We start from the raw sequence: 27,224 nt of genomic DNA, 5'->3' as shown, positions 1-27,224 counted from the left end.
AACTCTAATGAACTCTATGGACTGTGCAACTGTTTTCTTTTTTTTTTTAGTAGGCACAAACATACAGCGTGACATAACAATTGACAAAGTCATACAACCCGTTCCATGAAGTATCAACCTTCCACATTTTTTTTTATTGTTTACAACAACATACAAAACAAAACACAGAGGTATAAGAAAACCATAAATTGAAATAATAATAATAATAATAATAATAATAATAATAAAAAAAAAAAATTACAAAAAAAAAGGAAAAGGGGATAAAGATTATCTAAATTCAATCATCAGGTAAAGTACGTAGAGAATAGAAGTATGTTATAATGGGTTGCCATTTATCATGAAAGGAGACAGATCTATCAAAGTGAAAGCATCTTATCTTCTCCAGCTTCAAGAAATGCATCGTGCCCACAAGCCACTGCGAAGTACCAGGGTGTTTGGAAGATTTCCAGAGAAAAAAATTTGCCTTCTAGCCAATAAAGACGTAAAGGCGAGCACATCTAATTGAGTCCAGTCCTTAGGGACTCCAAAAATGGCAGTTGTAGGGCACCTATTAACTTTAAATATTTTAGTCATAGTTTCAAAATAATTGTTCCAAAAATTAGATTACAGGTGAGATATGGCACCTATCACATCGATCATCGACATTAGGGAAAATCGCCGAAAGCCGCGCTTTGGAATAATGAACCCTGTGCCATATTTTAAACTGTATGAGCCCCAGCCGTGCACATATAGAGCTAGTATGAGTTCTGTTAAGAGCCTTTCCCCACCATTCCTCCACAAACCTCTCTCCCAACTCACATTCCCAGGCATTTTTAACTATGGAGCAGTCCTCTAATTCCATTAACTGATAGTAAATCTTGGAAATAAGCGCCTTATGAGAGATGTTAAGCTTGAGGAACTCTTCCCAAATGAGCTAGGGCGGCAGGCACGGAAAATTAGTAAGTAGAGAACGCGAACAATGCCTAGTCTGAAGATATCGAAACAGGTGGGACTTTGGCAGCTCAAAGTCATAGGACATCTTATTATAACTGTAAAAGGTGCCATCCTTAAAGAGGTCTCTAAAACATTTCAGTCCTTTATCATGCCACACCTTAAATACGGGGTCCGTACTCAAAGAAGGAAATGAATGGTTCATAGCGACTGGCATTAATGAAGAGGCAGAATTAAACTTGAAATGCCTAAACTGGGACCATATCTTAAGAGTAGAGAGGACTACCGAGTTATTAGAGAAGCATGCAGGGTTAATGGGCAAGGGGGCCATGAGTAAAGCCTACAATGAGGTAGAAGGACAGGAGTTTGCCTCCAGCAGACACCAAGGAGCGGTTGATGAATTAAACCAGTAGATAATCTTATGAATAATAGCCGGCCAAAAATAAAACTTAAAATTGGGTAGTGACAGCCCATCACTGATTTTACAATTTTGAAGTAATGATCTCCAAATTCTGGGCTTTTTGCCATTCCACAAAAACAGAGTAACGATTTGGTCAAGAGACTTAAAAAAGCTATTTGGCAAGAATAGAGGGATGCATTGAAATAAGAAGAGAAACTTTGGAAGAACATTCATTTTCATGACGTTAATTCTTCTATTTAGCTTAATTGGAACATCAGTTTTTTTAAGATGCAAGGCCTGCTGATTAACGGGGTAACACTCACTCTTTTGCAAAGTAATTTTGTAACCAGAGAATGAACCAAATTTACTCAACATAGATATAATTGAAGGGATGCCCACAGTATGGTTACAAACATACAGCAATAAATCGTCAGCATAAAGAGACATTTTAACTTCAATATTAGAGCGAGTGATTCCCTCAAATACTGAGGAGGACCGCAGAGCAATTGACAATGACTCAATAGCCAAAGCAAACAGCATGGGGGAAAGCAGACATCCCTGCCGTGTTTCACGCCCTAACTTGAACAAGAGTCATTGGTGTGTACAGATGCCAGAGGCTGAGCATACAGGAGCTGCACCCATGAAATAAAGGCCTCCCCAAACCCAAATTTTCTAAGCACGGCAAAAAGATATGGCCACTCGACACGATCAAATGCTTTTTCAGCATCTAAATCAATTACCACCTCAGGAGCAGTTGAGGTATGTTTAGAGTAAATTATATCAAAGAGGGTACAGATGTTGAAATACAATTGTCTCCCTATACTGAAATCCGTTTGCTCCTCTGATATTATACCTGGGAGTATCTTTTCAAGACGAGTAGCCAATACCTTTGCCAAAATCTTAGCGTCTACATTCTGTAATGAAAGAGGTCTATATGAGCTAGATGAAGTGGGATCTTTGTCCTTCTTTAAAAGTAATAAAATGGAAGCTTGAGAAAGTGTCTCTGGCAGAGACCCCCACTCTAGAGACTCATTATAAATGGATAAAAGGGGCCAATTCATCCTGAAATGTCTTAAAACACTTGGTGGGAAACCCATCAAGGCCAGGTGCTTTATTACTTTGCATAGTTCGAATTGCCCATGCGATCTTCTCAATACTCAGGGGAGCATCAAGATCACTAGAGACCCCTGGATCAATTACAGGGGCATCTAACTCTTGAAGAAAAGAAGCCATTGCGCTGGTATCGGAAGGAAATTCAGATGAATATAACGAAGAGTAGAAGGCTTTAAAATGCCTTCTGGATTAGATATTAATGCACTTTGATCTGTGGGATCATGTGTGCAGCTGCCCTCCTTCTAAGTTGGTGCACTAAAAGACGGCTAGCCTTATCACCATACTCGTAGTACGAGCTGCATGACTGCAGTAATAATTGCTCCGCTTTCCCGGTTGTAATAAGATCCAGCTCAACATGCAAATCCATACGGCGCTTAAACCACTCAGGAGATGGGCTACATGCTAGCTGTTGGTCCAGCTTGGAGATATTGCAATGGAGCTTATGCAGCTTAGCAGTACTAAGCTTTATTTAACTGGGCAGAATATGAAATAATTTGTCTCCATAAAAACGGCTTAAGTGTTTCCTACAATAAAGAGCAGTAAGTCTCGCTGTTCTGGTTAGTTGCCATAAATGTATCAATTGATGCAGAGATAAACTCAGTAAAATTATTATCCGATAATAACAGAGTGATAAATCTCTAAGGCGGTGAATAGCAGGTCGAGCAGACACCAACAGGAGCCAACTTGAATAAGCAATACTCACGATAAAGGAACTACCACCTATCAGTGGAGCCCCTGCAGATAGTAACAAGTAATAATATGTATCCTCGAATATACTCTCCGATCCACCCAGTCACATTGTATCCCACAGTATTTACGGATCCTTATCTATCCTACTCACCAGTTAAAATAGATTATGACCAGTGTTTCCAGTCAATGGTGATCCGTATTCCAAAATCAACAGCAAAAGAAAAATAAAACAAGAAAGAAAAATACCCAACATATTGTGAGTTGCATAAGCCACCAACATGTTCATGTTCATGAATTCAGTCCTTCAACACACAATAATAGAGACTTGACATACGCTTATGCCTCGTCCGGCTGACTGAACTGCTTCTCAACACCGTCGTACGTGACATGCAAACGAGCTGGGTGCCGAAATCCAAACTGGACACCCGGAATCCCTTGCAGCTGCCGGTGCACTTCCAAAAATGCCACTCGGGCACGAGCCACCTTAGAGGTAAGGTCCGGGAAAAAAAATATATATTTGTATCCCCGAACTTGAATTGCCTCGACTCCCTCGCCCGTCGCAGAATGTCCACACAGTCCAAATGGTAGTGGAGCTTAGCAATAATGACGCGTGGACGATATTATTACGATATCTAATATTATTATGGCGGGACCTCACTTCAAGATCTTCACATTTGTCTTCCAGACGCTTTACCTCCGCATTAAGAGAATCCACTTTCTTGTAAGCCTACAACATTGTCAGTACAGGTCGATAATGACTGTTCAATGTCCTTAATCATACTTATCATGGCCGACATGTCAGCCTGCACCGTAGCCATAGTATTGGCGAATTCGACTTTCACTGCCTGTAGCTCACTCTTAATGGTAGATAAATTGTCCCCCAGCATATCTTGCAGCTCGGAACAAAATATGTCTTTACGTATTGATGATAAAAGTTCAGCTTTAGATGCCGCGTTGTCGGCCGGTGGCTCCGCCTGAACGTCGGAGTCACTCAAAGACTGCAAAGCCGCAGGCGTAGCACATGGAGTAGGCCGCTGGTGTGACGACGGTGCGTTAGCACCTTTACCAGATTTATTCTTCATTCTTCGGCGAGCAAGTCACGTTCAATATAATAAAAAACAATTAAGTAACACGTATAGACTGGGTGGATAATGTAAATAAATGAAAAAATTTATGAAATCGACGAACTCTGCAGGAGTGACCAGAAACACAACCTACTCCATAGTTCACCAAACCGGAAGTCCCCCGTTTTGTTTTCTATCAGGAATACACGGACGGCGTAACCCACAGGTTACTAACCGACAAGAACTGTTCAGCCCTTCAGTTGCTCTAATGACGCTGGACAACAACCAACTCTTCAGACCAAAGGGGGGAATGTTGGGCCTTATGTTTTCAGATATAAGACAAAGGCAGGCCTACATACAGTCGTAAATCTCGCTGGACGAGTTGAGATTTCTCCATGTTCCACCGAACATGCTTTTGGATCCGAAGGAGACTGCCGTGCAATCCGTGTCTTCACCCGTTTTCCTGCAGAATTGAAGATTTTTCTTCCCTCTTCAACTGAGTCGACTTCGCTAATTTCTCTGCCAGCCCACTGAGAATCAGCAGCCATACCGCCCACCGACAGAGTGAGGAAATGGCCTCCCGTCATCACCTGAGCTTCGAGGAACCGAGTCAGAGACAAACGACGGACGAACACACATTCTACCTGCGTCCTTGCACGATTCAAGAGGTTTACATCTGGGCAGAGATAGATTATTATAGTGTGTTATTCTTGTGGATCAAGGTTATTGCTTGTACAGTTACGGACCGCCGAGTCTGCTCATTGCTGCTAATAATACTCAAGGTATTACTGTAACTTACTGTTACCACGAATGAGATTTGCTGTGTTGTAGTCTAACCACGTTGGACTATTGTATTTCCGCCATCGCGGTTGAGACCAGCACACTGAGTTTATCCATTAAAGAACCAAAGACCACGGGACTGTTTACGAGCCATTCACTGCGTCTCTGAGTGATAAACTAACAGCTGCTTTCTCTCCCACGATCGCAAAACCGGCTTCGGTGCCGTCACTGTTCACTTTCTCTCTCGTACTAACTGCACACACACGTGACCCCTCACAAACATACCCGCACACACATTTGGCTAATAGATAACTTGCTGATAAAGCTCAGCTTTGTCCCCAAGTTATCGTACAAGTGGAGACGCGCTAAACGGGCAGACGGCGTTAACCAGCCTCTATCCGCCCATATTCGCCTACACACACTCCTTACACACAAAAACACACACACACACACACACTGTGATTTTGATAATTGGTAATTATCTTTGATGATTGTTGATTTGAAGGATCAATAAGCTAGTGTTAATTCTAATCAATGTTCCATTGATTTTAATAATGATTGAATTTGATAATTGATAGTTATCTTGGATGATTATTGATTTAAAGGACTAAAAAGCTAACATTGGTTCTAATCAATGTTCTATTGATTTTAATAATAATTATCTTGTGAAAGGTGTGCCCTTTCAGTCATCTTGGCTGGACAGCCACTTCTAGGGAGAGTAGCAACAGTACTAAATCATCTCCATTTATAGACAATTTGTCTGTGGACAGATGAATATCTAAGCTAAACTGAGAACTTTGTAAACCATTTCAGCTTTATTCAAATCAACAATTCTTGAATATAGGTCTTCTGAGATCTTTTTTTGCAAGGCATGGTCCATGTCAGCGGATGCTTCTTGTGAATAGCAAACTCAAAATATTTAAATGCTTTTTATAAGTAGCTCACTCAGTTTATAAGTGAGATTGGAGGTGTGGGTAATCTCATTTCATTCATTGGATGCCAGGTTTGCTAAATGACTGACTGATGCCTATATGTTGCATGTGAAGAGACACTGCTGCTAAAATACTTAATCTTTGTCTTTAGACAAAAATGTATTTTAACATCTTTTAAGAGGATCAATTTACCTGAGAAACATTATTGTATAACCATAAACCTAGCTTTACTTTTTGTCATAGATTTTATATTTATTCTCAGGATGACCTTAAATTTGGACTTAACCCAAACACCAGCTGTAAATCAAATGTTAGCCCAGAAGTTAGCTTTACTTGTACCATAAAAGTCATTTAAAACCTAAGCTGTAACTATAATATTAGGCCTAACCCTAACTTTAGCTGCAACCCTGTTTCCCTACCCAACCCCACCCCAATTTCAGTCTTTACCCAAACCCTAGCTATAAATCAAATACTAGACTTCACCTTAGCCTTAAAAGAACTGTAAAATTCTACCCAAAGCTTAGTTGTAACTATTATATTTGTCCTAACCCTAGCTGTAACTTTGGCCGGAGACTCAACATTAAAAAAACATGCGACTCCAGTTTCAGACTTCTTACAAACCATTGATCATAACAGTTATTTGACCTGACCTTAGCTATAACAATACTGTTAGAATCAACCCAAACCTTAGCTTCAACCATTATATCAGTCCTAACCCTTGCTAGACATTGCTTGATATCATGAAGTTTTTGAATTTCACATCTCCTGTATTAAATGGACAAACTTTCATTTCCCCGTTACAGACAATAAGGTAAAGTTGATCACACTGACATCTAATGGAAAAAGCAACTGACTACAATTTATTGTAATAACATTTATTGTAAAAATATTAATACACTCTGCACACAAAATGTTGCTTTTGATTTTTCCTTTTGGAAAGGCATGAACAACATTAAACACAAGTAAATGAAGGTTTTACACAGAATTCTGGGTAAAATGTTTAATGTCATGTTAAATGCACGCAGGTGCATCCACAAGCACAACCCTTCTCTTTCTCCTAAAAGAGATACAAATGGCACTGTAGATTTTAGCACAGGCCAGAGGGTACCATGGGGCCTTACAGTCCTTTTTATACGAATTGATAAATCATAGAAAATTATTGCTCGCCGAACGAGGTCTAATGTCTCAAAAAGGGCCTTAAATAAAAATGCTTTTTTTCTGTAAAACTAAGAGCCAATTGTTAACAAAACTATGTTCAAAATAATTCCTACAGCAAAATGGATGAACCATCTAAACAACTGGATTTTCAATGTTTAGATTAAACAAAAACTAAACAGATGACCTGAAGAGTGGCAGGCACACACATATCTGCATATTTACATTGCGTGTCCAAAACACACACGCAAATGCATAAACATATTACATGTGCACATAAAGTGAGTAAAGGATGCCACCCCCTTAAAATCCATCAGTAGGAATTCTCTTTAATAATGATCAGACATTCAAAGAGCATGTATGCTGTAGAAAGATCATTTTTAGCAAAAGCAAAAATTTGTTTGACATACAAATTACATTTGTTTCTTATGGCCCATCCTTATATAAAACTACATTATTATTATAATTGTTTTTTTTTTTTTTTTTTTTAACAAATAATTCTTTATCAATATATCAATTTAGGGGCCCCTCTTAACACATCATAACCAATGTACAACCTTGCAGCCACAAATTTGACAACCTACAGAGCAACATTTAGTCCTGTGCTATATCTTATGCATCTCATTCCCTTGTCAGAACTTCTTTGTGGAACAAGTCGGGCCGAATGTTTCCACTGTGGTTTTTATGCAGAATCATTCATTCAGGGAAAGGATGATGTCATCTTCCAGGTCCGAGTTATCAGAGCTGTCTGCTGGAGGAATGAGAGGACGACATCATTACAGGCATCAAAGAAATAATGACGAGAAGCAAATGACACACAAACGTGGTGGGGAAGGTGACGAAAGGTGAAATTTGCCAGAACTTCATTATTTTTGACTTGTCCCAAAGGTATACTGTATACTACTGCAAAACTGATAGATGTAATTTAAGTATTAATTCTCTACAGATTTCATCCAATCTTAACCAAAATTGAGTCAGATAATCTTCAAACCATGCCTAGCAAAAATTATCAAAAGGATATTTTGTATTCAAAACACTTTACATGCTTTTGACACTGAATTGGTGATTCTGAAGTAACATGATTTTTTGGAAATAAAACTCTGAGCTGGTCACTGGAAGACTGCAGGTTCGAAATTGACAGAGGGCGATACCAGAGCCATCACCATTGTACTCTATAACCAGGGGTAGTAAGTGTAAATTATTATTTTTATGATTTTTTTATTAGAGAACCCCCTCTGACTAAATTTACAACCTAAATCTACTATAATTTAGCATTAACAATTTTTTTCTTCTTGAAATAACTTGCAATAAATTGATACGTTTAATAATCTGGATGTTCCTACCATTCAGAACCAATGTCCATTGTAATGAACATCAGAAATAACTAGTAAAACATTATCATGAACCGATTTTTATTTTTTATGATAATTTATGGGTGCATTTAGAGCAGAAATAAAGCATTGCCATATTTTTTGTGTCCTAAGAACACAAGTCAAGTCTAAAAGGGTTAATAGTTTTTACATAATTATCTGAAGTTACATTAGGTTAATTCCCAAATCGGTTACTATTTTTACTTTAAATGAGAAACAATCCATTTCTTTGAGTTATTTGACTGCTCGATAATTCGTTGTGCTAGAACAGGGGTTTTCAAATGAAACAGTAAGTTTTGTTCTGCCACAACATTAAAACCACTGACAGGTGAAGTGAATAACATTTATTATCTCGTTACAATGGCACATGTCAAGGGGTGGGATATATTAGGCAGCAAGTGAACAGTCAGTGCTTGAATTTCATGTGTTGGAAGCAGGAAAAATGGGCAAGCTTAAGGATCTGAGCGACTCTGACCAGGGCCAAATTGTGATGGCTAGACGACTGGGTCAGAGCATCTCCAAAACGGTAGGTCTTGTGGGGTGTTCCCATTATGCAGTGCTTAATACCTACCAAAAGTGGTCCAAGAAAGGACAACCGGTGAACCAGCGACAGGGTCATGGGCGCCCAAGGCTCACTGATGCGTGAGGAGTGAAGGCTAGCCCGTCTGTTCCGATCCACAGAAGAGCTACTGTAGCACAAATTGCTGAAAAACTTAACGCTGGCCATGATAGAAAGGTGTCAGAACACAGTGCATCATAGCTTGCTTGCTGTTCTGCTGGGAAACCTTGGGCCCTAGCATTCATGTGGATGTTACTTTGACACGTACCATCTACCTAAAAATTGTTGCAGACCACGTAGACCCCTTGATGGCAACGGTATTCCCTGATGGCAGTGGCCTCTTTCAACAGGATAATGCACCCTGCCACACTGCAAAAATCATTCAGGAATGGTTTGAGGAACATGACAAAAAGTTCAAGGTGTTGACTTGGCCTCCAAATTCCCCAGATCTCAATCCGATTGAGCATCTATGGGATGTGCTGGACCAACAAATCCGATCCATGGAGGCCCCATCTCGCACCTTACAGGACTTAAAGGATCTGCTGCTAATGTCTTGGTGCCAGATACAACAGGACAACTTCAGAGGTCATGTGGAGTCCATGCCTCCATGGGTCAGAGCTGTTTTGGCGGCACGAGGGGGACCTACACGATATTAGGCAGGTGGTTTTAATGTTGTGGCTGATCTGTGTATTTTCAGATTTTTCTATGTTTGTGCCACCACATGAGTTCTGAGAAAATTCTTTATGCGTCCTAGATAATCTTGAGCAGCTAAAATTTTCAGAGTCACAACAGATGTTTCTTAGTTGGCAGTTTATGTGCCATTTAATTTGCTCAAGTCTCTTACATCTCCAGCGTGCATCAGAATATAATTCTTACAATACAAATTTAACCATGTATTATACTGTAGTTCCTAAACAAGTTGCCGGCCAAATGGCTTGTTGATTTCCCAAACTCCGGTACAGTTTCTCCCACTATGTCTACAGAGGCAGAATATTTGGGAAAATGAATAGTGGTAGAGCTATATTGCGTTATAATAGATTTGCCAGTGTACAGGAACATGTCTTGAGTGCGACACAAACATTCTCTAAGCGAGAGTAGGGAAATTTGATAAGAAAGCATATATTTGAGAGAGCATGTCCAGTTCTGTGAGAGAGCGAATGAAATCCATGTGCGAGCGGAGAGATTTGTGCTGGCGCAACCGGTACATGGATTCGCTCTTGCATGAAATGCACGTGCTCTTGAAATTTAGCACTATTATGCCATAGTCTACAGTCTATTAAACTGAACTATGGTCTATTAAGCTATTATTTTTCATTTATCTTTACAATACATTATGTTGTATTTATTTATCTTTTGATTTATCATCATTCTTGGGGCCCCACCCCCCAAATCTGAAAACCGTGGTGCTAAAAAGTCCAAGGTCTAACTTATTCAACAAATTGTGAAAAACACCATAACCATAACACAATATCAACAAATCCACACATCGCACATTATACCAAAATACATTTGAATGTTTATCAATGCAATGATCAGATCTTTATTCCAGACCATGTGACCAATGTTTTTCATTTTATTCATTTGTCAGTCGCTTTTATACAAAGCGACTACCAGGGTCGGCCAGTCGGTCTGTCTTACCCTATACTGAAATGCAGATTTATTAAATGAGGCATGATTTCTAACAAATTGTTTCGCAGCTGATTGTGGAATTTTTGTGAAAATGAAAACATCTACTGTCCTAAAGGTGTTTGCAGACTTGTAGTCGCAGTATATACATGTGTGCTAGACTCACTATTGTCCAACACAAGCTCCACATCTCTGCCATTATCATCGTCATCGTCGTCATCATCGTCATCATCGTCATCATCATCGTCATCATCGTCATCATCATCATCATCGTCGTCATCATCTGCCTCTTCATCCAGCAGGCGAGCCACCTCCTCATCATCAGATGGAGAGAAATCCTGCTCGCCATCCTCTTCCTCGCCATTATTCTCATTCTCGAGCTCCACCAGCAGCGGGTCTGTGTCGATGTCATCAATGTCGTCATCAGAGTCATCATCGTCATCTTCATCCTGATCGTCATCCTCCTGAATCAAACCACAGAAACTACAAATTACTTTGGTGTAACCGTTTCTAACTTTGTGGTGGAATGAGCTTCCAATCTCCACACGATCTGCTGAAACAATCTCAACATCAAGAACCAGCTGAAAACACGTTTAGAGAGCACTTAACCAATCCACACTAAATGCACTTAATATTTAACAATATCTATCTATCTATCTATCTATATATATCTATATATCTATATATATATGCGGCCAAAAGTTTGGAATAATGTACAGATTTTGCTGTTTCAGAAGGAAATTGGTACTTTAATTCACCAAAGTAGCATTCAACTGATCACAAAGTATAGTCAGGACATTACTGATATAAAAAACATCACTATTTGAAAAAAGTCATTTTGAAGCTTAACATTGTCTTTGTGTTTGCTTTTGAATTGCCACAGTATGCAATAGACTGGCATGTCTTCAGGTCAATATTAGGTCAAAAATGGCAAAAAAAACAAAAACAAACAAACAAAAAACAAATCTGTCAATCATTGTTTTGAGGAATGAAGGTTATAAAATGCTTGGAACTGCTAAAAAAACTGAAGATTTCATACAAAGGTGTACACTACAGTCTTCAAAGACAAAGGACAACTGTCTCTAACAAGGACAGAAAGAGATGTGGAAGGTCAGATGTAAAACTAAGCAAGAGGATATGTACATCAGAGTCTCTAGTTTGAGAAATGGATGCCTCACATGTCCTCAGCTGACAGCTTCATTGAACTCTACCCGCTCAACACCAGTTTCATGTACAACAGTAAAGAGAAGACTCAGGGGTGCAGGCCTTATGGGAAGAATTGCAAAGAAAAAGCCACTTTTGAAACCGAAAAACAAAAAGAAAAGGTTAGAGGGGTCAAAGAATCACACACATTGGACAACAGATAATTGGAAAAGAGTGTTATGGATCTTAACCCCATTCAGCTTTTGTGGGATCAGCTAGACCGTAAGGTGCGTGAGAAGTGCCCGACAAGACAGCCACATCTATGGCAAGTGCTACAGGAAGCGTGGGGTGAAATGTCACTTGAGTATCTGGACAAACTGACAGCTAGAATGCCAAGGATCTGCAAAGCTGTCATTGCTGCACATGGAGGATTTTTTGATGAGAACTCTTTGAAGTAGTTTAAATAGTAATTTCACTTTTTTTTAATTAACAATTTTTATTGTTAATTTTTAGCAAATCAAATAGACACAACAGAAAATGCAGAATCAAACCACATGAAATCATTACTTTTCACCCGAACATTAGAATCGATGTAGAATCTTAAATTGCATAAGGTGCACCCTTGCATCTCTAGATGTAGACTTGATGTTTTTTTAAGAATCCTAGCCCTCTTCCAAGTTTAAATGTTTCTCCCATAATCTCTTGAGAAGTTGAAGCCCTGTCCCCCAGACTCTGAATTAGCAGGGAGTAATACACTGATGCCTCATGACCTTTTCCAAAAGCAATAATCATTACTCCCAGAGTATCTGCCGCTTGGGGGGGGGGGGGTGGCACAGCTGGTGGCCCAGCTGTAAATACCTAAAGAATTGAGACATGGGATCCCAAAATGTTGAACCATATTTTCAAAGGATCTCAACACAACTCTCATATAGGTCACTGAGCGTATTAACCTCCCTCACAATCCACTCTGTCCAGCAGAAAGGGGACTTATTAATACATAACTTTGGGTTCAGCCATATGCTTGAAGCAACATTTAAATAAATGTCTGAATTAAACACTCTGGATACTTTTGTCCATACCGCATGCAAATGCGAGATAACGGGGTGTAATTTAACTTCTCTGGTTAGTTTGATAGAAAGGCTTTGCAATGGCGAAATAGGGGCAAGAATTTCCTGTTCAATACAAAACCAGGGAGGGGCTCTCTCAGGCAGAAGTGACCAATGAGCCAAATGTCTGAGACCGAATGCATAATAATAAAACCAAATCTTGGGTAGGCCTAGCCCATCTTTGTCAATCGCCTATGCAACTTATTGAAATGTAATCTGGTACGTTTACTATTTCAAATGAAGGACTTCGCTATGCTATCAAATTGCTTGAAATAAGAGAGGGGGACATCTATAGGGAGAGACTGTAGCAGGTAGTTGAATTTTGGAATACAATTTATTTTAATAATATTAACCTTCCCAATCATAGATAAATGTAATTAAGCCCACCTGACCACATTGTTCGAAAACCTTTTTATTAAAGGGTCAAAATTAACTAACTAAATCACACAAATCTGCTGGGAATAAAATACCCAAAAACTTACTGCCCAGTTTGGGCCACTGGAAGGCGCCCGGCTGAAAAGCCGTTACCGGGCAGTATGCTGTCAGAGCCAAAGCTTCGGATTTAGACAAATTAACTCTGTATCCTGAGAATTTAGAAAAGGAATTAATAATCCTGTTGAGGCAAGGCATAAATCTAGTAGGGTCGGAGACGAATAAAATATCATCTGCGTAAAGCAAAAGCTTATGTACCACACCTCCCGCCACCACCCCTGGAAAATCCTCCTCCTTTCTTATCGCGGCTGCTAATGGTTCCTGGGCAAGACAGAACAATAATGTGGAAAGAAGGTAACCCTGCCGGGTGCCCGTATCCAGAGTAAAATAATCTGAAATTAATCCATTCGTTTGTATCGCCGCTACCAGGTGTTTATAAAGTAACTTAATCCAACCAATATAAGTACTCCCACCCATACATTTCCAAAATCTTAAAAAGATAATCCCATTCTACCATATCAAATGCCTTTTCAGTGTCAAGTGAGATGGCACGACCGGAGTTTAATCATTCACCACTGACCACATGATATTGATGAAATGCCTAATGTTATCAGAAGAGCTACAGCCCCGAATAAACCCCACCTGATCTATATAAGAGATGCCATATCTTAATCAGTTAGACAAAATTTTTGACAATAATTTAACGTCTATCTTGGATCCTTTTTAAGAATCAGACTGATCCGGGCTTGTGAAAGCAAAAGCTTTCCACTCTTTAATGATTCCATATAAACTTCTAGCAAGAGTGGAGCCAGTTCTGTAGCATAAGATCTAAAAATATCAGCGGCAAAGCCTTAATTACCTCGCCAAGCTCTTCCAAGGTTATCTCAGAATCAAGATTTTTTTTTTTTGCTCAGTCGTCAGTTTAGGGAGTTCTAATGGTTCCACAAAAATTCTAATATCTTCAGTTGATGAAGATGTGGATCTATAGAGATAGAATTCTTTAAAAGCATTATTAATATCAATGGCCAAGGTAAAAATTTCACCACCAGCAGATTTCACTGAGGGAATGGTAGAAAAAGACTCTCTCTGCTTTATATATCTAGCCAGATGTTTTCCTGCTTTGTCCCCCGACTCAAAATATGACTGTCTTGCCCTGAATAGCCAAAACCTTCTGCGACAAAATAGTGTTATATCTGTATTTCAATCGGGTCAATTTTCTGAGGTCATCCGACGACATTCGGCGCTTCAGCTCTGCCTTGGCACTTTTAATATTCCCTTCCAACTCCACAAGTTCTCGTGCTTTGGATTTTTTGATGAATGAGGCATACTGTTTGATCCGGCCCCTAAGAACTGCCTTAAGTGCCTCCCAAGCCACACACACAGAGGATACTGAGGACCAGTTGGTCTCCATATAAACATTGATTTTGGCCTTTAACATTTGAAATGGCATGATCTGAGACTAAGATGTTTCCAACTGAGCAATTAGCTCAGATTAACAGATCAACAACATCTTAAATGAGGGACTTAGATATTTAAAAAAAATCTATTCTAGAATAAATCTTATGGACTGATGAAAAAAAACATTTATAGTCCCTAACAAATGGGTTCAAAAATCTCCAAATATCTGTAAGACCAAGATTTTTACATATCCTGTGAAACATCTCTGTTGCTCTAGGGGGCTTACACACTTTTGCTTCACTAAAATCAAGGACTGAGTCCATCAACAGATTAAAGTCTCCTCCCAATATTATACCATGAGTGGTGCCAGCGGCTTGCAACATCCCTTCAAGATTTATAAAAATAGCCCTGATCATCAGCGTTAGGTGCGTAAATATTAGCTAAAATCAACCTTTGCCCCTGAATTTCTGCTAAAACAATAATGACTCTTCCTAATTTATCTTTAATCTGTTTGAGACATTTGAAATGTATATGCTTATCAGTGTAATGACTCCCCTGCTCTTACTTGAGCCAGCAGTAAAGAAAACATGTCCACCCCATATCTTCCCAAGTTTTTCAGCTTCCTGTGGGGAAAGATGTGTTTCTTGAAGAAACACTATCATATTTCTTACGTTTAAGAAGAGAAATAACCTTCCTTCTTTTTATGGGGTGCCCCAACCCATTCACATTCCACGTGGAGAGAGACAATCTGCTCATATTAACATTTGACATTTTGACATATTAGAAAAAATTGATTGTGTGTCAATAAAATAACGACCACATTTCAACATTGGAGCAACAATCACCCGAACATCCCCCAGAACTAAAAGAAAAAAAAAAACAGTAAAAAGAAAAACGTGCATTAACCCCACGCACGACAGCGCCAACTGGTGTCCATCCCTCTAAACTTAAACAGTCCGTGTATGCCTACGAGAGCCCCTGCTACAACTCTGCCATCGGATTGCTCAAGTCCGGTGCCTCCATACAAATTTTGAGAGACAGAATTACACAACAAAAGATAATCTTTAAAACAAACTCCAGCCAATAGGTGGAATAAACACAAAGAACGTGTAGATTCATCCACATAACTGTCCCGTAGGTGTGTTCCTCCACAAAACAAGCTCCAGCCGCTTGTGGAACCAGCAAAAAAACTTTCAGTTTCCTCAGACAGTCAAACGAATGTTTAGTGAGCCAGCCCATTCGGCTGTTACATGAGTGCAACAAATGACCTAATCACTCCAATGTCTTGCAAGAAATATTTCACAAAACAAATTCCAGTGGCTAGGCGGAACCAGCACAAAAAGAAACAAAAAAGGTGCACAGCTTCCTCAGACGGTCAAGTGAATGTTCAGTGAGTCAGGCTCACTTGACTACAACATGAGAACCACAAATAACTTAGTCCGTTGACTTTATGAAGGACATTGCTTGCAGGGGACATGTAAATACTTTTACGGCCATCCTTAGTATCTATTCTCAATTTGGCCGGGAACATCATTGCAAAAATGACCTTCCGTTGATGTAAGAGTTTCTTGCATTCCTTGAATCGATCATCTCATCGAATTCGCAAAGTCTGGGAACAAGAAAATGCTGTGGCTCTTCCAAGAAAGCCTTCCTTTACTCCTCGACTCACGTAACATGATCTTTATTGGATGATCTCAGAAATTTGGCCAGAATTGTTCGGGGCCTGTCTCCCTCTGCAGATCTCCAAGCTGGAACTCTGTGAGTTTGCTCGATTTCCAGCTTATGGCCTGTTATGTTGAGCAGACTCGGGCAGAGCCCATCATTTTACTCGGCCTTCTTCGTCCTCAGGAATTCCAACAATTCGGATATTGTTTCGCCAGTTACGATTCTCCAACTTTTCCCAGATGCACTCCAAATCTGCCTTGGCCGCTAGCGGGTTAGCAGCTAATTCCTTCTCCGATGACTCCAGATAATCGATCCATTTCTCGACATCCGCCACTCTTTTAACCATCTCAGTGAATTTAGTCTCCATGGCAGTGATCGATTGACGTATTACAGCAAGATCCTCCAAGTCAGCAATGACCTTTGTCAGCATTGCCGACACGTTCATCAACTGACGCAGAATTTCCTTCACTTCACCATCCAAACTGACTCCCGGGCTTGCGGCCTGCTGCTCAGGGGCATCAGCTTGAGAACTTAAGTGTCTTTTAATGACTCCAGAGCCCGAGGATTTTGAATTCCTTGACATATTTTCTTCCTAGAACAGTTAAGAATCAGGGTGTATCGAATCTCACCAGTTTGACACAAAAAGTATTAAAAGTAGCAAAGTGCGCAGGGCTCGCCGTTCACACATCCGAACCTCGCATAGCACCACGCGACTCCCTCTTTTGTTCTTTCTTTATAGGTTAGTTAACTTTTGAGATTGGTTTTAGTTAGTTTACCTTTTTGTTTGTTATTTTGGCCTTGCTTCTTCCTGAAGAGACATGTGCTTCGAAACTTTTGAAAACAAACCTGGTAAAGAGTCTACATTTCTGTCTGGTTTTGAAGACATTTTGTGTTTAAGCTTTATGTTGCGGCCTCACCCTAGATGGGGTCGTAACATAATTGGGGGCTCGTCAACTATTTCTCTGAGCATTTTTCTCACATTAAGTCTTAAAGAGTTAATTTCTTTGTTTTGTTGTTTACTTGGGGCTATCTTATGCAGCTTTCTAGATTGTTGGTAGTTTGTTTGGCTGTTTTCTTTTGGTGTGGGAGGGACGCGTGTAGAATGGCTTTTGATCTGGTATCTTTTACTCTAAATCCTACATTAGAGGAGTTTAATCAGTGCAGGAAACTCAACCTCCTAGATGTGCAAGATTTTTTCCAAATTTCAGTTTCCCGACAGGCCACAAAGAAAGTGATTAATGAAGAGTTGTATTGTAAGTTGGTGGAGCAGAAATATTTACCTGAGGAGTCTGAGGCAGATGATGGTCAGGTGGATGGAGATACAGCAGCAGCGGAGGCCGATGTGAAGCTTCCGACTAGTGCCGGTCCTGTGAATCCTCACACTGATCCCATGGCTCTTAAGTTAAAAAAGTTGGACTCGCAAATTAAAAGGCAAGAGCATGACACTCAATTACTGCGACTGCAAGAATTGGAGTTGTAAATGGGGAGACAGCTTCAGTCACGCAGGTTAGTCCAACAGCCTGTTCCTGCTGATGTTGACCCTGTGCTGGTACCTAACGTAACTTCCTCTGCTAGTGTTCCAACCTCTTCCCCAAGTGTGTCCACGTCGAATACTGCTGGAACACCAGAAGGAGGTGCCGATCCTGAGGTAATTTTTGATCTGACCAAGCACTTTAAATTAGTTCCTGTTTTTAAGGAGTCATAAGTGGACTCCTATTTCACCACGTTTGAGCGGGTTGCTTCAACTCTCCGGTGGCCAAAGGAGATGTGGGCCCTACTCCTCCAGTGTAAGCTAGTTGGGAAAGTGCAGGACGCATGTACTTCACTTCCTGTTGAACAAAGTCTTGACTATGAAGCTGTGAAAACCACTGTTCTTAGAACTTACGAGTTAGTGCCAGAGGCTTATCGACAGAGATACAGATCCCATTTGAAAACCGCCAAACAAACCTATGTAGTTTGCTCGTGAGAAGAGTATTCTTTTTGACAAATGGTCTTTAGCAACTAGGACATCTACTTTTGAGCAACTCAAAGAACTTTTGTTGGAAGATTTTAAGAACTATTTATCATTGCCTTTAGTCGGAGTCACGTGACGCCATGCGAAGATCGGACGTGTGAACGGCGTGCTCTGCGCACTTTGCTAGTTTTAATACTTTTTATGACAAACCGGTGAGATTCGATACACTCTGTTCCATAACTGTTCTAGGAGGACAATGTCAAAAAAATCTAAATCCTTGGGCTCTGGAGACATTAAAAGACACTTAGGTGGGGGCCTGGGTTGCTCAGCGAGTATTGACGCTGACTACCACCCCTGGAGTCACGAGTTCGAATCCAAGGTGTGCTGAGTGACTCCAGTCTTCTAAGCAACCAAATTGGCCCGGTTGATCGGGAGGGTAGTCACATGGGGTAACCTCCTCATGGTCGTGATTAAGTGGTACTCGTGCTCAATGGGGCGCATGGGTCTCCGCGGTGTCATGCACAGCAAGTCACGTGATAAGATGCGTGGATTGACGGTCTCAGAAGCGGAGGCAACTGAGACTTGTCCTCAGCCACCCGGATTGAGGTGAGTAACCACGCCACCATGAAGACCTAGCAAGTAGTGGGAATTGGGGATTCCAAAACTGAGGAGAAAAGTGGATTAAAAAAAAAAAAAAAAAAAAAGACACTTACGTGCTCAAGCTGACACCCCCGAGCAGGCCGCGGGCCTGGGAGTTGATTTGGTCGGGGAGGTGCAGGAAATGTGGTGGGAAATGCTGAACATGTTGGCAATGCTGACGAAGGTTATTGCTGAATTGGAGGATCTTGCTGTGATACGTCGATTAATCACTGCCATGGAGGCGAAGTTCACTGATGTGGTTACAAGAGTGGGGGATGTTGAGAAACAGATCGATTATCTGGAATCATTGGAGAGGGAATTATCTGCTAATTCACTAGCAAACAAGGTGGATTTGGAGCGTGTCTGGGAGAAGTTGGAGGACATGGAAAACCGTAGCCAGCGGAATAACGTCCGCATTTGTCGGAGTCCCGTAGGGAGCAGAGGGACAGGATATGTTGAAATTCCTGGATGGGCTCTTTCCGAATCTGCTCCACATAGCAGGCCATAAGCTGGAAATCAAGTGAGCTCACAGGGTTCCTGCTCGGCAATCCATGGAGGGAGACATGCCCCGATCAATTCTGGCCAAATTTCTGAGATCATCTGATAAAGATTTTGTTACGCGAGCAGTAAAGTAAGGCTTTCTTGGAAGAACCACAGCATTTTTTGTTCCCAGACTTTGCGACCTCAACAAGAGAGAAACGTGATCAATTCAAGGAATGCAAGAAACTTTTACATCAACGGAAGGTCGCTTTGCACTGATATTTCCGGCCAAACTGAGAATAGATGCCAAGGATGCCTGTAAAACATTCACATGCCCACAGCAAGCGAAGTCTTTCATAAAGTCAATGGAGTGAGTGGGTCATCTTGTTGTACTCACGTTGTAGCCGAGTGGACCGGCTCGCTGAATATCCGCTTGACTGTTTAGGGAATCTGCACGCTTTTTTGTGCTGGTTCCGCCTAGCGGCTGGAGGTTATTTCGTAGAATAACACACCTTCAGGACATTTTTGTGGATGAATCTGCATGCTCTTTGTGTTTATTACGCCTATCGGCTGGAGTTTGTTTAGATTATCTTTTGCTGTGTTATTCTGTCTCACAAAATTTGTTTAGAAACACCGGACTTGAGCAATACAACGGCAAGGTTGGGCTCTCGTAGGCGTTCATGGACTGTTTGAGTTTGGAGGGATGGCGCAGGGTTAATGCACATGTTTTTCTTTTTTCTGTTTGTTTGGTTCTGGGCCATGCTCGGGTTTTGATGGTTGCACTAATGTTGGAATGTGGTCTTTAAAATCTTGTTTTTGACACGATCTATTTTTTCTTATATGTCAAATATTAATGAGTGGATTGTCTCTCTCCACGTGGAATGATAATGGGTTGGGAAACCCCATAAAAAGAAGGTAGGTTATTTCTCTTAAGTGTTAGAAATATGACTGTTTCTTCAAGACATGCATCTTTCTCTGCAGGAAGCTGAAAAATTTGGGAAGATATGGGGTGGGCATTTTTTTATAGTGCTGGCTAGAGTAAGAGCAGGGGAGTCATTACACTGATAAGTAAACATCTACAATTCAAATGTCTCAAACAGAGTAAAGATAAATTAGGAAGAGTAATTGTTTTAGCTGAAATTCAGGGACCAAGTCTTATTTTTGGCTAATATTTATGCACCTAACGTTGATGATCAGGGCTTTTTTATAGATATAGATCTTGAAGGGATATTGCAAGCCGCTGGCACCCTCATGATATAATACTGGGAGAAGACTTTAATCTTTTGATGGACTCAGTCCTTGATCATAGTGAAGCAAATGTGTGCAAGCCCCCTAGAGCAGAAAAAACTTTCTCCCCATTTCTCCCCAATTTTGGAATGCTCAATTCCCAATGTGCTCCAAGTCCTCATGGTGGCGTAGTGGCTAGCCTCATTTCGGGTGGCGGAGGACGAATTTCAGTTGCATCCGTGTCTGAGAACGTCAATCAGCGCATCTTATCATGTGGCTTGTTGAACGCGTTTCCGCAGAGACCTAGCGCGTGTGGATGCTTCACACTATTCTCCGTGGCATCCACCCACCCCACCGAGAGTGAGAACCATATTATAGCGACCACGAGGATGTTAACCCAACGTGACTCTACCCACCCTAACAACCGGACCAACTGGTTGCTTAGGATGCCTGACTGGAGTCACTCAGCACACCCTGGATTCAAACTTGCGACTCCAGGTGTGGTAGTCAGTGTCTTTACTTGCTGAGCTACCCAGGCCCCCCTAGAGCAACATTGACGCTTCACAGGATGTGTAAAAATCTTGGTCTTACAGATATTTGGAGACTTTTGAACCAATCTGGTAGGGACTATTAATTTTTTTACATCAGTCCATAACAGTTACTCTAGAATATTTCAAACAAATGTTAAAGGCTGAAATCAGTGTCTATATGGAAAACAACTGGTCCTCAGTATCCTTTGTGGGCATGGCTTGGGAGGCACTTAAGGTGGTTCTTAGGTGCCGGATCATACAGTATGCCTCATTCATCCAAAAATCCAAAGCACGCTAACTCGTGGAGTTGGAAGGGAATATTAAAAGTGCAAGAGACAGAGCTGAAGCGCCGAATGTTGTCCGATGGCCTCAGAGAATTGACCCGATTGAAATACAGATATAATACTATTTTGTCATGGAAGGTGGAGTTTTGGCTATTCAGGGCAAGACAGTCATATTTTGAGTCAGGGGACAGAGGAGGAAAACTTTTGGCTAGATATATAAAACAGAGAGATTTTTTTTCTACCATTCCCTCAGTGAAATTTGCTGGTGGTGAAATATTTACCTCGGCCATTGATATTAATAATGCTTTTAAAGACTTCTATCTTGATCTTTATAGTTCTACGTTTTTGTCTACTGATGAAGATATTAGAAACTTTGTGGAACCATTGAAACTCCCTAAATTGACAACTGAGCAAAAAAATTCTCTTGATTGCGAGATAAGCTTGGAGGAGCTTGAAGAGGTAATTAAGGCCCTGGCTACTGGCAAGGCTCTGGGGCCAGATGGCTTTGCCGCTGAATTGTTTAGATCTTATGCTACACAACTGGCTCCACTTTTGTTAGAAATTTATACGGAATCATTAAAGAATGGAAAGCTTCCTCCAACCATGACACAAGCCTGGATCAGTCTGATTCTTAAAAAGGACAAAGATCCATGCGATGGTAAAAGTTACCGTCCAATTTTCCTGATCCAGCTAGATGTAAAAATTGTCAAAAATTCTGGCTAACCGATTAAGTTATGACATCTCATACATATAGATCAGGTCGGGTTTATTCGGGACCATAGCTCTTCTGATTACATCAGGCATCTAATTAATATCATGTGGTCAGTGGCAAACGATCAGACTCCGGTCGCTGCCATCTCACTTGATGGTGAAAAAGCGTTTGATATGGTAGAATGGAATTATTTTTAAGATTTTGGAAATGTATGGGTTCGGGAATACTTTTATTGAATACAAATTAAGTTACTTTAAAGACACCCGGTAGCAGCGGTACAAACTAATGGATTTATTTCAGATTATTTTACTCTGGATACGGACACCTGGCAGAGTTGCCCTCTTTCCCCATTATTGTTCTGTCTTGCCCTGGAACCATTAGCAACCGTGATAAGAAAGGAGGATGATTTTCCAGGGGTGGTGGCGGGAGGTGTGGTGCATAAGCTTTTGCTTTATGCAGATGATATTTTATTATTCGTCTCCGACCCTACTAGATCTATGCCTTGCCTCCATAGAATTATTAATTCCTTTTCTAAGCTCTCGGGATACAGTGTCAATTGGTCTAAATCTGAAGCTTTGGCTCTGACAGCGTACTGCCTAGTAACGGCTTTCCAGCCAGGCGCCTTCCAGTGGCCCAAACAGGGTATTAAGTATTTGGGCATTTTATTCCCAGCAAATTTGTCTGATTTAGTCTGAGTTAATTTTGACCCCTTAATTAAAAGGTTTGAGCAATGTGGGTAGGTGGGCTTCATTACATTTATCTATGATTGGGCAGGTTAATGTTATTAAAATGAATTGTATTTCAAAATTTAACTACCTGTTACAATCTCTCCCTATAGATGTCCCCCTCTCTTACTTCCAAGCAATTTCAAAGCATAGTGAAGTCCTTCATTTGGAATGGTAAGCGGCCTAGATTACATTTTAATAAGTTACATAGACCGACTAACAAAGGTGGGCTAAGCCTACCCAAAATGTTGTTTTATTATTATGCATTCGGTCTCAGACATTTGGCTCACTGGTCGCTTCCACCTGAGAGATCCACACCATGGTTTTGTAATGAACTGGAAGTTCTTGCCCCTATTTTGCCATTGCAAAGCCTGTCTATCAAACTAGTCTGAAAAGTTAAATTACACCCAGTTATCTCGCATTTGCACTCGGTATGGACAAAAGTGTCCAGAGTTTTTAACTCAGACATTTATTTAAATGTTGCCTCAAGCATATGGAAGAACCCTAAATTATATATTAATAAGTCCCCTTTCTGCTGGTCAGAGTGGATTGTGAGGGGGGGTTAATACACTCAGTGACCTATATGAGAGTGGAGTGCTGAGATCCTTTGAAAATTTGGTCAACATTTTGGGATTCCCAGATCTCAGTTCTATAGGTATTTACAGCTGCGCCACCTGCTCTGTATTGATTTTGGGAGTGGCACCCCCCCCCCCCCAAAGCAGCGGATACTCTGGGAGAGGTGATTACGGCCTTTGGAAAAGGTACTGAGGCATCAGTGTATTACTCCCTGCTAATTCAGAGTCTGGGGGATGGAACTTCAACTTCTCTCAAGAGATTATGGGAGAAAGCTTTAAACTTGGTATTGGAGGAGGGAGTGTGGGCTAGGATTCTAAAAAATAAGTCTTCATCTAGAGATGCAAGGATGCGCCATATGCAATTTAAGATTTTACGTAGATTCTATTGGACCCCCTCTAGATTGTATAGGCTTGGTCTTAAAGACACCTGCTGGCGATGCCAGTCAGAAGACAGAGAAACAACCCATGCTTTTTGGGGGTGTATTAAGATTCAGGAAGTTTGGTTGAAATTTCAAAGTTTTTTGTGGGACGTTTTAGGCACCCGAATTTCACTCTGCCCCAGACTTTGTATTTTAGGGATAAACAAAAAAAACTGGGTTCTGACCAGCATTATGGTGGGCAGGCAAATTATTTAAAGGGATGGAAGTCAGATAGGGCACCCTTATTTCCAGAGTGGTGTTCGGAGATGGGGAGAGTGGCTTCTTTGGAAGGGATGGCAAGCAGAAGGCTGGGGGTTCAGAATTTATTTGACAGGAAGTGGGGTAATTACTTGGTGTTTTTGGGAGACTCTCGGGGAGGGGCTGGGGAGAGAGATGTTTTGTTTTAATTATACATGATTATTATGTTTTTTTTGTGTGTGTGTTTATCTATTTGCGACCACAGGGGTGTTCGTTGGGAGTTAGAGTGGGTTTGGTGATTGGGGAGGGGTATTGGGGGGTTAAATGTTGTGTATATGTTTTTTTTTTTATATATATTTTGTTATTTATGAATCAATAAAAATGTTAATTGAATTTTTTTTTAAATGATCATTATTACTATTATTATTATCATAATAAATATTATTATTATTACTATTATATCAGGAAATTATATTTGAGCAAATTTCACGAGCAAGTGTGCTGATGTACTGTATGTTTTTAATTTATACAGCGGTTCTCTGTTGTGCTCACGTTATTTGACAAAAAAAAAAAACTGTTTTAGATTCAGCTGTGAAGATGTTACTGAAGCACTTTTTTGATAAAATAATTTCATTTGATGAACTATGAATTTATCTGATTAGTCATATTTTTGATTTAAAAAAAAATATTTTAAACATGGTATTCAGAAAAAATAAAATGGAAAACAAAGCAGAATTAGAAAAAAAAAAACATTTAATCGGGTCCTATTTTTTATGCCTTGCAAACTTAAACATTTGCATTTTCTATGAAGTAATAAAAGTTGTTGATGTATTGAATACCTAATTTTGCTCATTGAAATTGTCAAAGTGGTGATCTGGCTAAAAATTGCTTTCTTTGAGAGACAAATGTGTCTTCCTGAGGGGGCGCCTCCTGGCATGAATCCTGAAAGCTGAATTCTTCGTTGATCAGCATTCAAATCTTAGGACATTTATGTCATACTGTACACATTTGCACATTAAATACTGTGCTTGTATCTTTTTACTACAAGGATTGGTACTTGATACAAATCCGCCCCTGCCATCTCTGGAAAATTACACAAAATGCCCTATTCAGTAACCACAAACTATTGTTACTGTTCCATCCAGCCCAGTGCTGAGAAAAGTAACCTGTACTGCGTGACAACATCACTTGTACACTTCAGCAGCATAGTAAGGACATTTTCACTAATGAAGTTTAAAAGGCACTGAATTGGCAAAATATAAAGTCAATAATATAACGTTACATGCTCTTTCCTATTTCAGTTTTTTGCAATTTCATCACTGTCATGTGACCATGGTTACGTGCAGGCTTTCCAGAGCGCGCTTACAGACTGTAGAAGGATTTTTGGACTTTCCTTCTGGAATCTGATTAAATGTAATGAAATATAGTATGTCCACTGGTGAAAGTGAATTAAACAGTCATTTTGATTGGCAATAATGAGAACAAGTCTGCTCATAAACCTTAATAGGATGGAAAATGCTAAAGTGGCGTTTGAGCACTTAGAGGATCTCTTAACAACTGTGGATTTTCCTCTCTCACTATTATTCCTGCACTTTTGTGCTGTGTCTGTTTGTTTTTGTTTTTTTTTTGTCAAGCTTTAGTGTCTGTTTTGAACCTTTGTGATTGAGATGCTGTGGAGATGGTTATGTCTGGGCCAAATTTTCAGAATAATGGATCATTAATAAATGTTTAATTGGGTATATACAGTCCTCACTTTAGATTATGTCATGCAAAATGCTTAATTAGCAATTAGTCAATGCTTTATTATGGCCTATATATTATGTAATAACTGCATTAATAGTAAGTGTTACTAAAACAGTAATAAATACATTAATTACATTTAAATGTAAATCCAATTACATATAATTTCTTTATTTACTATGAATTCATGCCTTGTTCATGTTAAAAACATGATAAAACTGCCTATAAATGAACTTGGATTCTTTCAGGTATCAGGCCATTTTGGCATGAAAAATGTGATGCCTTCAGTGTGTGAATTGAAGCTCGGTGATCACTGGACTTTCCAGTAAGACAATAACACCAAGGATACATCCAAGTTGTCCAAAATCTGGTTCAGGGATAGGTTGTGGAATGTCCTTAAATGGCCCTTTCAGTCCATCATTAAAATCCCATTGCAAACCTTTGTTGGGATTTCAAGGAAGCAGTGGCAGCACAGAAACCAAAGAATGTCAATGAGCTGGAAGCTTTTGCTCATGAGAAATGTGTAAAAATTCTAATAGATAGGTGTCCGAAGCCTGAGAACACTTACCTGAAACATTTATTTGCTGTTTATTAAGGATAAAGGACGCTCCACAAATTGACTTTGGGGGTTGAATATTTGACAAGACAATTGTGGAGAGAATTAGTTATTTTTTATTTTAAAATTTGGGTAAACTCTTTGTTCTCAAAATCACTCAAATGTGTATTAAATACTTTGACTGTTTACTGAGGTTTTAATTGATGTGTTTTAATTCACATCACCAGAATGTATTGCTGGTCAGGGGGGTTGAATAATTTTGATTACAACTGTAAACTAATGCTTTACAAATACTTTATACCATGCAGTTATTATAAAGTGTTACCTTAAAATCTTGACAGTCATAACGTGTTATCACTTATCTGCAGAGGCATATATGTTAAAAGAGAGAATGTTGTGAAAACATGTCTGTTGTAAAGTTTAACCAAAATCAGAGTTGCGCTCTTTTAATGCAATGTAAATGTAACAATGGCATGTCGTACTAAAGCGATGGTGACATTCCTTGCAGCCAATCTATAAGGTAAATTTCCTTTAGAGTGCAAGCTCATGTGACAACACGCAGATGTCGGCACTAAAATTCTTTTCCACTACACAACTCAATCATTGGACCTTGTACGAACCCTGATTTATGTAATCTTTATCAAAATTAATAAAATAAATTTGGGTGATGTCTCCGTGGCATACCCACTCAGCAATGTGACTCCCCTTTCCCATTCCTGTAAGGATTTCAAACAGATTCCCCCACTCAGCGACCCACCCACTGAGAAGACTGTTGTTGGAAATGCCCTGGTTATAGGCAATTCTATTTTAAGGAACGTGGAA

The 27,224-nt window shown here is 40.0% G+C and overlaps 1 protein-coding gene across 2 annotated transcripts in view; it reads right to left on the bottom strand.

The window, feature by feature from the left end:
- Positions 1 to 7,530: 7,530 nt before the first annotated feature.
- LOC127415220 (DDB1- and CUL4-associated factor 1-like) overlaps positions 7,531 to 27,224 on the bottom strand; it is a 174,971-nt gene continuing 155,277 nt past the window's right edge. The window contains exons 24-25 of one of the 2 annotated variants that reach the window (XM_051653873.1): positions 10,786 to 11,083; positions 7,531 to 7,812 (exon numbers count right to left, since the gene is read on the bottom strand). In XM_051653873.1, the coding sequence (XP_051509833.1) occupies positions 7,757 to 7,812; positions 10,786 to 11,083 (354 nt within the window). In that variant the 3' untranslated portion in view covers positions 7,531 to 7,756. Of the gene's footprint in view, positions 7,816 to 10,785; positions 11,084 to 27,224 lie in introns of both variants that reach the window. The other variant, XM_051653872.1, reaches the window with a different exon arrangement.

The sequence above is a fragment of the Myxocyprinus asiaticus genome, chromosome 24 (assembly GCF_019703515.2).
Source record: "Myxocyprinus asiaticus isolate MX2 ecotype Aquarium Trade chromosome 24, UBuf_Myxa_2, whole genome shotgun sequence".
Classification (NCBI taxonomy): Eukaryota; Metazoa; Chordata; class Actinopteri; order Cypriniformes; family Catostomidae; genus Myxocyprinus; species Myxocyprinus asiaticus.
Note: the sequence above shows the minus strand (reverse complement) of the source record. Positions and strands in the feature narration are given on the sequence as shown.